The 12768-nt window shown below is 41.9% G+C and overlaps 1 protein-coding gene across 3 annotated transcripts in view; it reads right to left on the reverse strand.

The window, feature by feature from the left end:
* Positions 1-12768, reverse strand: part of LOC131591495 (zinc finger protein 131-like) — a 70024-nt gene that overhangs the window by 40416 nt on the left and 16840 nt on the right. For 2 of the 3 annotated variants that reach the window (XM_058862275.1, XM_058862273.1), the window contains 2 exons: positions 12311-12455; positions 7372-8054 (listed from right to left, as the gene is read on the reverse strand). In XM_058862275.1, coding sequence (XP_058718258.1) covers positions 7372-8054; positions 12311-12455 — 828 coding nt within the window. The remainder of the gene's footprint in view (positions 1-7371; positions 8055-12310; positions 12456-12768) is intronic. The other variant, XM_058862274.1, reaches the window with a different exon arrangement.

The raw sequence follows: 12768 nt of genomic DNA on the forward strand, positions 1-12768 counted from the left end.
ACCTCCAAGACATATACCCAAGGAAAGAAGGATAACCAGGCTTAGAGGGGCCCTGCCTCTAGCCAGGTAGAGGCTAGGGAAAACCGTGTCTTTTGGACTGTGTGGATTCGTTGGCCTGGCACATCTGAACCACGAAAATATGAGGCCTTGGTTGACACTGGTGCCCAGTGCACCCTAATCCCATCAAAATATGTAGGGGCAGAATCTGTTTCTATTGCTGGTGTGACAGGGGGATCACAGGACTTTACTTTAGTGGAAGCTGATGTGAGCCTGACTGGAAATGAGTGGAAGAAACACCCCATTGTGACTGGCCCAGAGGCCCCGTGCATTTTGGGCATAGACTACCTCCGAAGTGGGTATTTTAAGGACCCAAAGGGGCTTAGGTGGGCATTTGGGATAGCAGCTGTAGAGACAGAGGGTGTCCAGCAACTGAACACCTTGCCTGGACTGTCAGAGAACCCATCTGCAGTAGGACTCCTGAAAGTGGAAGAACAGCGAGTACCAATTGCCACCTCGACGGTGCATCGCCGACAGTATAGAACAACTCGAGATGCTGTGATCCCCATCCACAAGATGATCCGAGAGCTGGAGAGCCAAGGGGTGGTCAGCAAAACCCACTCACCCTTCAACAGCCCCATCTGGCCTGTGCGTAAATCTGAAGGAGAATGGAGATTGACTGTGGACTATCGTGCATTGAATGAAGTAACTCCACCGCTGAGCGCTGCCGTGCCGGACATGCTAGAGCTCCAGTACGAGCTGGAGTCCAAAGCAGCAAAGTGGTACGCCACTATTGACATTGCCAATGCATTTTTCTCCATTCCCCTGGCAGCAGAATGTAGGCCTCAGTTTGCTTTCACGTGGAGGGGAGTGCAGTACACCTGGAACCGACTGCCCCAGGGGTGGAAGCACAGCCCCACCATCTGCCATGGACTGATCCAGGCTGCCCTGGAAAAGAGTGAGGCTCCGGAACATCTGCAGTACATTGATGACATCATTGTTTGGGGAAAGACGGCTGAAGAGGTCTTTAAGAAAGGAGAGAAAATCATCCAAGTTCTCCTGAAAGCCGGTTTTGCCATCAAGAAGAGCAAAGTTAAGGGACCAGCTCGTGAGATTCAGTTTCTGGGGGTAAAGTGGCAAGATGGACGGCGTCAGATCCCTACTGATGTCATCAACAAGATCACAGCAATGTCTCCACCAGCCAACAAGAAGGAAACACAAGCTTTCCTAGGTGCCATAGGTTTTTGGAGGATGCACATTCCTGAGTACAGTCAGATTGTGAGCCCTCTTTACCTGGTCACCCGCAAAAAGAACACTTTCCAGTGGGGCCCTGAACAACAACAAGCCTTTGCTCAGATTAAGCAGGAGATCGCTCATGCAGTAGCCCTTGGCCCAGTCAGGACAGGACCAGATGTGAAGAACGTGCTCTACTCTGCAGCCGGGAGCCATGGTCTGTCCTGGAGCCTGTGGCAGAAAGTGCCTGGGGAGACTCGAGGCCGACCACTGGGATTCTGGAGCCGAAGCTACAGAGGGTCCGAAGCCAACTACACTCCCACAGAGAAGGAAATCTTAGCTGCCTATGAAGGAGTTCAAGCCGCCTCAGAAGTGATTGGCACAGAAGCACAACTCCTCCTGGCACCCCGACTGCCAGTGCTGGGGTGGATGTTTAAAGGAAAGGTTCCCTCTACCCACCACGCCACCGACGCTACATGGAGCAAGTGGATCGCCCTCATCACGCAGCGCGCCCGTATTGGAAACCCAAATCGCCCTGGGATTTTGGAGATAATTACAAACTGGCCTGAAGGTGAAAACTTTGATCTCACTGATGAAGAGGAGCAGGAACAAGTGACACGGGCTGAAGAAGCTCCACCATATAACCAACTTCCAGCAGAAGAAACACGCTACGCTCTGTTCACTGATGGTTCCTGTCGCATCGTAGGGATGAACCGGAAGTGGAAAGCAGCCGTATGGAGCCCCACACGACAGGTCGCAGAGGCCACTGAAGGAGAAGGTGGATCAAGCCAACTTGCTGAACTCAAAGCTGTTCAACTGGCCCTAGACATTGCTGAAAGAGAGAAGTGGCCAAAACTCTATCTCTACACTGATTCATGGATGGTAGCCAATGCTCTGTGGGGATGGCTGGAAAGGTGGAAAAGAGCCAACTGGCAACGCAGAGGAAAGCCAATCTGGGCTGCTGATGAGTGGAAAGACATCGCCACCAGGGTAGAGAAACTGTCTGTGAGGGTCCGTCATGTAGATGCCCATGTCCCCAAGAGTAGGGCTAATGAAGAGCACCGAAACAATGAGCAGGTGGATCAGGCTGCAAAGATAGAGGTGTCAAAGATAGACTTAGATTGGCAACACAAGGGAGAGTTGTTCCTAGCTCGATGGGCCCATGACGCCTCAGGCCATCAGGGTAGAGATGCCACCTATAAGTGGGCACGAGACCGAGGGGTGGATCTAACCATGGACAGCATTTCTCAGGTTATCCATGACTGTGAGACGTGTGCCACGATCAAGCAAGCCAAGCGGTTGAAGCCCCTCTGGTACGGTGGGCGGTGGTCCAGATACAAGTATGGGGAGGCCTGGCAGATTGACTACATCACACTGCCCCAAACCCGCCAAGGAAAGCGCTACGTGCTCACGATGGTAGAAGCCACCACTGGATGGTTGGAAACCTACCCTGTGCCTCATGCTACAGCCCGGAACACCATCCTGGGACTTGAGAAGCAGGTCCTTTGGAGGCACGGCACCCCTGAGAGGATTGAGTCAGACAATGGGACTCATTTCAAGAATAACCTTATAAACAGCTGGGCTAGGGAACATGGCATTGAGTGGGTGTACCATATCCCCTACCATGCACCTGCTGCAGGGAAAGTGGAGAGGTACAATGGACTGTTAAAGACTACCTTGAAAGCATTGGGTGGGGGATCTTTCAAAAATTGGGAGCAGCATCTAGCAAAGGCCACCTGGATAGTTAACACCCGAGGTTCCACCAACCGAGCAGGCCCAGCCCAGTCCGAGGCCCTGTATATAGTAGACGGAGACAAAGTCCCAGCGGTACATCTCAGAGGTTTGTTAGGAAAGACAGTTTGGATCAATTCTACTTCGAGTGCAAACAAACCCATTCGTGGGGTTGTTTTTGCTCAGGGACCGGGTTGCACATGGTGGATAATGCGGAAAGATGGAACAACACAATGTGTACCTCAGGGAGATCTGATGGTTGGGTGAAGATCGTGAATTAATTCCCTTGTCTGTATAATGTATGTGTTGTAGAGTTAAAATATATATATATATTAATTTTGATAATAAGTTGACGATATGGGGATAAGGGGTGGAATGTCCTGGGGTGACTTTATGATACTGGTATCCCCAATCGTCTGGTTTATGTTATATATTAAGCTCTGTACCTTTAAGACTGGCTCTGAGAGCAAAAGAGGGGGAAAAAGAAGCCGCCGTTTGTGTTAAAGAAAATATAACTCCCACACATCTCGCTCCTGGACTGTGTTGTCTGCAGCACAGACAGACAGCGGGACAGAGCTTCTCCCTGGCTTTTAGTTAGTTTTAGCTAGCTGAGGCAGAAGAATTCCCCGGACCTTTGGTTTTTTTTTCCTTTTTCTTGGATCTGTGCAAGCCTGCTCTGGACTGAACACCCAGCTAAACCCCAGGAGCCCACGCCTGTGGCCCACCAGGGCCTGGGCCTCGGCACTTTTCCAGCGCTGGAGGGACTGATAAGAAACTGAGCAAGCCGAGCTACACACCACATGAAAAGGACTTTTCTTCCTAGATTTGCCATCCCATCGAACAGCAAGAGGTTTTATTATTTAATATTATTCAATTTTCTGTTAAATAAACAGCTTTTTCCACTTCTCTCCAAAGAAATTTTTTCCCTTTCCCGGACCGGTTGGTGGGGAGGGGCATTTCCCTGGGGAAATCCCCATCCAGAGTTTTCCTCCCTAATTTGCCCTAAACTAAGACAACCCTGTCATTTTGAAGTGATAATTTGGAGGGAGGGGGTCATCTTTTCCATTCCTGGAGGATTCCCACCTTCCTTGGCAGACATCTGTCTTTTAAACTGAGACACTTTGCTATGAAAGGCTGAGAGAATTGGGATTGTTCAGCCTGGAGAAGAGAGGCTCCAGCATGACCTAATTGTGATCTTCTAGGTCCTAAAGGAAGCTGACAAGAAAGATGGAGACTATTTTCAAGGGCCTGGAGTGAGAGAACAAGCAGGAATGGCTTAAAACTGAAAAGGAGTAGGTTTAGATTAGATATTAGGAAAAACTCTTTACTGTAAGCAGAGTGAGGCCCTGGCACAGGTTGCCCAGAGAAGCTGTGGCTGTCCCATCCCTGGATGTGTTCAAGGCCAGGTTGGACAGGGCTTGGAACAACCTGGTCTAGTGGAAGGCACTCATGGCAGGAGGGGCTGGAATGAGATGAGCTTTAAGGTCCCTTGTGGATATGATTTCTGAACCTGAGAGAATTTCAAGCTCTCAGGGGCTGATTGTTCCCAAGGGAAAGTATTTTGAGAACTTTTCCTCTCTCAAGGACTACTTGTGTAAATAAGGTTTTACTTTCCCAAAACAAGACACAGATGTTCTGAGAGTGTTTTCTCTCTTGTCCCACCAATGGGATGAGGGAGGTGTTGTTCCTTCTACCAATCAGGATAACCTGGATCAGAACACCTTATAAAAGGGTTGAGAAAACCCTGAAATAAAGGCTTTTTGCCTCATCAAAAAACCTCTGGTTGTAATATCGGAACCTTCGCTCTATACTTCATGTCCTCTAGCGACAGTCCCTTCCAATCCAGGCCATTCTATGATTCTATGAATAATACAGAACAAAACTCACACCACAAACCTTCACCTGCTCTGCAATCTGGTCACATTTAAAAAGTTACATGAAGTGAGGCACTGCCCAGTTAAGGACAGATTTATTCTATTTTTACCCAAATTCTTCAACAATCTTCATATTCTGCCCAAAGTATCTGAAACTGACAATTCAAACACAACAGTGGCAATATCCAAAGGCCAAAAAGACATTGTGTGACTTCTTGCACAGAGCAAATCAATGCTGTGACTTCAGCAGCAACAATGGAAAACAGAGAGCGTATCAGCCTGCCTCTAGCTTGAGAAGTACACTGGTGAGCTGGGAACTGAACTCTTCTGCTAAAGGTGACAACTTGCTTCTCTTCCCCTGGGTATCATTAAACTATGAGTTTAAAAAATGTCACGTAGGTAAGACTAAAGAGGAAGGGTTCTTGGCCTGATCTAACAGGCAAGATTTCACTTGCCAGTCATAAGTAACTCACAGGACAGAAATTCTCATCTAAGATAGTCCAATATTTTGCTGGACCTTTATAATCCTGCAGCCACAGGAAGGGGACTGCCCAAAATAAATATTTTTTTAAGCCAAAGACATTATTAATAACACAGTGACTTCTATTTGCCCAATATGTAAGAAATACCAGGGAATTCACCCATAACCATAAAGCTGCATATCATTATTTAAATTTGGTTTAGAGAGAAATAGTAAGGTTTTTAGGATTTTTTGTTTGGCTTTCTTTTTTTCTCCCCCAGAAACATAGAGGCAGGCATTTATCAAATGAACTTCTTGAGATCATTTATTCATGGTATGTAAATAGAGTCAATTTATTCACTCCTATGGAAGATGTTATTTGCAATTCAAAGTACACTTCCTGTGAAACATATTTTGCAATCATGAAGAACAGCAAAGACCTTGATGAATTTCTCTCAAGAAGTTTGTATAATCTGCATACAAATTACTTCAATTACAGAGTTTTCAGACATGGGCTGATTAATTTGTCTGCTTCAAGCACATCACTGGAACTGGAAGTAATTAGATTCCCTGTGTGATACTTGCATCAATAAATATTTAGAAAGTATTCTGCACCTCCTGTGATATGCTAAGTTACTTCATCCCCAAAATCCTTCTGTCACAATAGCAACAAATATACTGTTATATTTGGCTTATTCTGTTAATCCTCTGTCGCTAGAGGACACGAAGTATAGCGAGTGTCCCGAGAAAATCACACACAGCAACCAGGTTTCGTGAGGCAAAGAAGCCTTTATTTCAGGGTTTTCTCAACCCTTTTATAAGCTGTTCTGATTGGTAGAAGGAACAACACCTCCCTCATCCCATTGGTGGGACAAGAGAGAAAACACTCTCAGAACATCTGTGTCTTGTTTTGGGAAAGTAAACCTTTATTTACACAAATAGTCCTTGAGAAAGAGTTTCCAAAGACTTTCCCTTGGGAACAATCAGCCCCTGAGAGCTTGAAATTTTCTCAGGTTCAGAAATCATGTCCACAATCCTCCAGAAACTTTTCTCTGAAAAGACTTTTGTTAGGTAGCTTGCATTTGGCTTGATCATAATGGAGAAACACTCCCTGCTTCATAGGGAAGAAGGATTTGCCAAAGAGTTTTCATAAATGCAACTTTTAAGGGGCTATTTGGAGTAGATTTGATGCAGTCATATACAGATGCAAAGACATTCCAATTAAAAGGCTTTTGCAACAGCAAGCTACAGAAGAAATAAGACTGCTACCCTCTATTAAATTCTTACTGATGATTCATGACTGACATATTAAACAAAAACATCTGAAAGATCAGGACAAATATATTTTACATTCAGAGAGCTATCTATATAATACTTAGTACCTATTCAGATAGTACAGACTTTTCATGACATGAAGAAATAGCATCTTAACCTCCCATATTATATAGAAACACAAGTAATTTTGTACTCAAAAGATACTGTTCAGATTTCAAAGAGGCAGATTTTACAGTAACAGAAGTCTACTATAGTCACTAGAAATGTTTTGCTGCGTTAATTAACAAAGAAAATGAAATCAGATGAGATGTCAAGAGCAAGGGGGTACTTTATGCCTAATGCATTAATAGGCATTTGCTCATGTTCTGCTAGTAAAAGAAACTCTTTTAAAATGCATATTCCACTGAGAAGCTCATGGTTTAGATCATATTTCAACAGAAACATTTACTAGTAGAATTGCAAAAATAAGAGCAGCTCCTCAGTTTGGTACTTTTCAAAAAAAAAAACATGCTTTAAGAAATTATTTTGAAATAAATATTTTAAGATTTAATAGACTGAAAAGAGAAGCTTCATTAGTGCTTCCTGGTTTTAGGCATTTCTTTTTAACCACCTCAATCCCTCAAAGTTTATATCAACATAAAACAAACAAAAGAAATTAAAAACCAAACCAGCATTTTAGTTGCAACTAGAAGCCAAGCATTTCTACCACTCAGGACTCATGCATTTTCTTCAGCACATTTTCTATTTCCCCAAAACATTAGATGCAAAGCCACAAGAACAGAACCATATCAGTATTCTTACCTGTGTGCTTTCGGAGGTGCTCTTTAAAATGTCCAAAGTGATCAAACTGCTTATCACAGTATTGGCATATATGTATTTTCTTGCCAGGTCTTTGCTTCTTGCTAGCACTACCTTCATCAAGGTGGTGACAAGTGAGGTGTTGTTTCAAAGCACTCTCTCGTAGGTAACTTTTATTGCATGTGTCACACTTGTAGCTCTCAGCAGAGTGTGTTTTCATGTGTTCCTTAAAATGGTAAAACAATTTAAATGAACGGTTACATTTTTCACAGTGGAATAAATTCTTCACATGCGACAACTGAAGTTCCACAATTTCAATATCTTCTACCTGTTTGCATGAGGGATCAGTTGCACTACCACCTTCTTGAATCTGGCATTTTGTCTCTCCTTGACGATACTTACTGGTGATATCTGCCAAAAGAGCCAGAGCAGATTCATCTGATGTACCTGTTGCATGTATGTACTTTATAGATTGCTCTGCAGAAGCTACTTCAAGTGTTTCAATGCTGTCATCTTCCACTTCAATTGTCCCTTCAGCAATCTCAACCTCAATTTCAACAGGCTCTGATTCTGCAGATGGCAGTGTTTCTGTGATAACATTAGACGTTTCAGCAATCTTCCTCTTTTTTGCTTTATTTTTACCTTGCCTTTGATTTGATTCTAAGGGTGATGAATTTTCTTTGTTCCTGCAAAACATTTACATAAACATAGTTAAGATACATAAGCACTTACATAACAATTCCTGCCTGATGCTAAGCTTCTACATTAAACACTAGCTAGATATTAAAGAAGTTGAATGATGAGTGACCACATAACCTGCCCCCATTTCAGATGTTAATTTGTCCTTATTCTATACTCCTTAGAGCTGTAGAACAGCAGTTAAAGCTGTGGAGCCTTTAAAATAAGGTTATTAAAGTGTTTTAAATGGTTCCACTTGAATGATACAAAACACCTATCAAGATGGAAGGCCAGTTAGCCTAATGACATAGGTTTATATAAGAAATGCAAAATTCTGTACTTTGGCCTGCCTACTCAGAAATAAGATTCGAGTTCTTCCTACACTATTCACCTCTCAAGCTCTGGAGTACATTAAATTGCCTGCAGCACTTACAGCTTCTTACAAAACACTACAGCTGTGACTTCACACAATGATTATTATAACATCTAGTACTTCAGGAAAACACACAGCTAACAGTTGTAGTAAAAAAGAAAAACGCCACTGGGATGTGAAAAGAGTATTTTAATTTAATTTATCTGGACTTAAGCACAGCTCCCAGCTCTGGTCTTCTTTTCCTTGAACCATAAATACAAAACCCCTTTCCTCCAAGATGTCAGAGATAGCATCCCAACTCAAACACGGACAGAGCTGACTGGATGTCTCAGTTTAGAAACAAATTCTAGGAGAAAAACGTTCTAAAACTAGTGTTTTTTCTCTAAGGAGAGGGCTTCAATAACACCCTTTTTTTTCTGCCAATGAGAGATATGGATACCAGGGGATGAAAGTGAAAAAAAGAGTAAAACTGTTTATTAACAAAGCAAGATGATCCACAAAGCACGGTGTTATAGATACATTTTATATTGTTGGCTTTTCGCAAATATTAAAATGAATGTTATGTGTATAAGAATGAGAAATTTTGTTGTATTAATATAGTTTTCTTTATTTCTGTTATTGATGAAATTTAGAAATAGTAGTATAATACATATATGTTAGGCTATGGCATAGTATTAAAATAAAAACTGCTTTTGTTTGTATAACCCAAAGAATGAGAAAAAAAAAAATAGCTAGAGAACTCCTGCATTTGTAAACTATCTTACCCAGATGAAGACAGCAGTGACCAGAACTCTGGGGCAGGAATTTATTGCATTTCTGGTATCAGAGAATGTAAATCTCAATGGCGCCAAGAAGATTGATCTATTGGGAAGGGGGCAAGAGAAAACTAAACAGAAGAACACCAAAGATCCTAAGAAGAATGTATGAATATGTATGAGAATTTATGGATATGTAGTAGGGTTCTGTTTTTAAGGGACAATCCTTTGTTAGTAAGGTGTGCTCTCTTGGCTGAATGCAGAGACACCCGGCCGTATTTGTATACTTTATTTTTTTCTCCTAATTGTTTTTTTATTAAACTTTTAAATTCTATAAAAATTATGTGAACCTCGTTTTTCACAACGGGGAAAAAAAAAATAAAATAAAATTTAACTTTACACCTCACCCCCACCTTGCCGCGTGGCTGAGAGGCAAAGATGGCAACTGCCCTTTGTCTCTGTCAGGGGAGGAAAAAAAGAGTTCGCAAAGCAGCCTGGAACCTGCTGGATTTCTGGTGTGGGTCTTCTCCTCGCAGCCGGCGAAGTTAGTGGAGTTTATTATCCGTTCTTTTGCTGGCTCAGTCTTTCCAGGGTTCGGACTGGCCGGAGCCGCCCTGCAGGTTCCCCAGGCAGGAGAGAAAAAAATACCACAAACCCAAAAAAACTTGCCGAAAGGATTTACCAGTGAAAAGCCTCCAAGCCAGAGGAAGGGAAAAAAACAGAAAAAAAAAACAACCCAGAAGCTTCTTGCCTAAATTGGCGAAAATTAATCCAGCAAACAAGTCAACGAAGTAACAATCCATGTAGCCACCAACCACGTTGGAGAGAGCTTTAACAGAGCACCTCCCCACCCCACCCCCCGGGCCCATCTTAAAGCTACAGCAGTTGTGTTCTGGGCATAAAGCAGACAGGGAATAAAGAATAATCATAAAATCACCCCAAGACACTGGGCCAATGCTTTCAAGTCAAACACTCATGATTATCCACAGCATTTACATGCCGGATGTTTAAATGTTGATTATCAGTTTTGAAAATGAGTGGCTATCTTCCCCTCAAATCAGACTGTAATCAGAGTAATTTGTACCTTTACCTTCCTTTGCAGCCTGATAAATCCTTTTATGTAACCTACTCCCTATCACTTTCAGGTTTTCTAGCAATAGGGGTGATAAGGTTTTTCTCCAGTATCAGTATGTCATACAGCAAAGATGTGTGGCTAATGACCTAATGCAGGATACAGCTTATTAAACTGCACCTTATTATATTCAGACACAGGAAGACAGCAGCTAAACTTAAGAGTTTCACCTAGGCCATATTTCTGATGCCTAAAAGGTGACAGTTACTTTGCACATTACTGCAAGGAGCTCCAAGACCACGTACAAAAATAATAATCTGCTCAGCAAAGAGGAGACTACTGTCCTTGAGTACATTGTGTGGCTCAGGTGTGAAACTGAATGAGGATACACACATACAATACACAGTACCTCAAGGAAGGATAGCTAGTTTTCTTTTGAGTCTAGATTATATGCTGTGCAACTCTGATGCATTACACAAATGGTTAGTTCTATAATAACCTCTAGCTGAAGTTTCTGATGCTTGCCCCTTTTAGTCAAAGCTCAGCTAGAGGTACTGTACTGCAATTTGTCCCCTTCCTACTGTGAAGGAGAAAACTGAGACTGACAGTGGTACTCAAGCTTGTTTTTCTAACTAAAAACACTCATCCAAAAATCTATGAACAATGGAAATAATTCTAAGAACAGACTGGCTTGCACATGTGTGTGTTAAGCCAAACATTTATTTCCTTGTAACATAAGAATTACAGCATTTACTAGTGCTGCATAAGCAACAAACATATATTAGTGGGAATTAATTGCAGACTAGACAATTTAACTTGACGGACAGATCTGAATCCTGGTTAAACAGCTCTACCAGTGTACAGAGACTCAAAGTGATACCACTTAGAACATAGTTTTTTCAATTTCAAGTGTCTTAAATTTCTCAAACAGCAAAGGTCTGCTTTTCCCTAAATGAAGAAAAAAAAAGTTATTTTGGTGATACCATGTTTAATCTCAATAATGTCAAAAAAGAATATTGTTGGGGTTGGAGAGTAGAACTAGAAATGCACAATCCTATCTTTTCTATTAAAAAAACCCCACCACAGTTATTCAGCTCTGCTACCAATCAACAGAATAACTTGATTCCAAAAAACACAAAAAACACTGTTGTTGAAAACCAAGTTTCCAGGGTACCGTGTCATGGAGGTTTTGTTTGTTTGGCTACTAGAGGAACTCAGTGTTAGAGCTACTCTCCTTAGCTTAGTGTGTCTATGGGGAGATAAAGAAGAAACAGCTGTCTTTCCTTAGCCTGAACACAAAGACCTTTCAGCATGTCTAGAAGAGAAAGCAAGGATAACTGTAATGCTGGGAGTTATTTATTGCCCCTCCCCCTGCTTCATGACAGGAGAACAGTATAGCATACAGAAGAAATGAGAACATGACAGCACTTTGTGAAAGAGAAGGAAGGGGAAGAAAAATAGCATGATGGAAATGGCAACTGTTTTTCTCAGGTTGAAGTTTGGTAATGGATTACAGTTCCTTGTACTGGATAAAAGGTGCTACAGCAACATTTGATTAAGTACTGATCCCATATAAAACCAATTATAACAACTACATTTGTTCAAGAAGTTTGAGAGACTAAATTTGCAACAAGAAGCTTTAAAATCACTGCCTATTCTCTTGAAAGCAGAAAGCTGCATGAAATCAAGAGAGCAGTGCAAACTTGCTAATGTGGTCTAATTACCTGAGAGATATCATCACTGTACAGCCAACTGTCAATCAGGTGTGGGCAGTCAGTATAGAGGCCTGGTACTAGTTATCATAAAGTCACAGTCCTACAATGTCTGCAACATTTACCAGCCATGTCACTTGTCATTGAGTTCTAGCCCAAAGAATGTGACATTCATTTTTTTAGCTTGTATAATTCTGACCCGTATCTTATAGTAGAAGAGTATACAATACCACATGAGTTTAGGAGGTTTCAGGATAAAGAAGAGCACTGCAAAATACTGGCAGCTCTCATACAAGGATTCTTAAAACTCTACATTTCAGTGTTGAGAAGAAAAAGAGGCTTATATGTTTACCTGATTTCAAGTGCTTTGATAGCTTCTAACATCTGTAGATACTCAGCTGCTTTCCAAACATCATTTGCTTCTTCCTCACCTTGGACCACTAGTTTTGCTGTATAGGTGAACTCAATTAGGTGACGAAATGCCATATTACTTACACCTGTTTACAAGCAAGAAAAACGGCTTCTTTTAACAATTCCTCAGTCTTTCACACTTGCCTGCTCACAGTACTCCAATAGCCAGTTTCAAGAAGATGTCACCCTTGAAAGGCTTACATTGGAATAAAAAGTCTACTATAGGAACAGGTGAATCTGGAACATCTACAGTCATTCCATGACAAAAAGAAGGATAAAATATACAAAAAGCTACTTGTATAAAATAAAAAAGTTCAAATTTAAACATAAAAATATGATATCGCTCTCTCAAGAGATCTCTGAGCAGCAAATTATAAAAAGCTGCATTGCTCCAGGAAA

Source organism: Poecile atricapillus, chromosome W (genome assembly GCF_030490865.1).
Source record: "Poecile atricapillus isolate bPoeAtr1 chromosome W, bPoeAtr1.hap1, whole genome shotgun sequence".
Taxonomy (NCBI): domain Eukaryota; kingdom Metazoa; phylum Chordata; class Aves; order Passeriformes; family Paridae; genus Poecile; species Poecile atricapillus.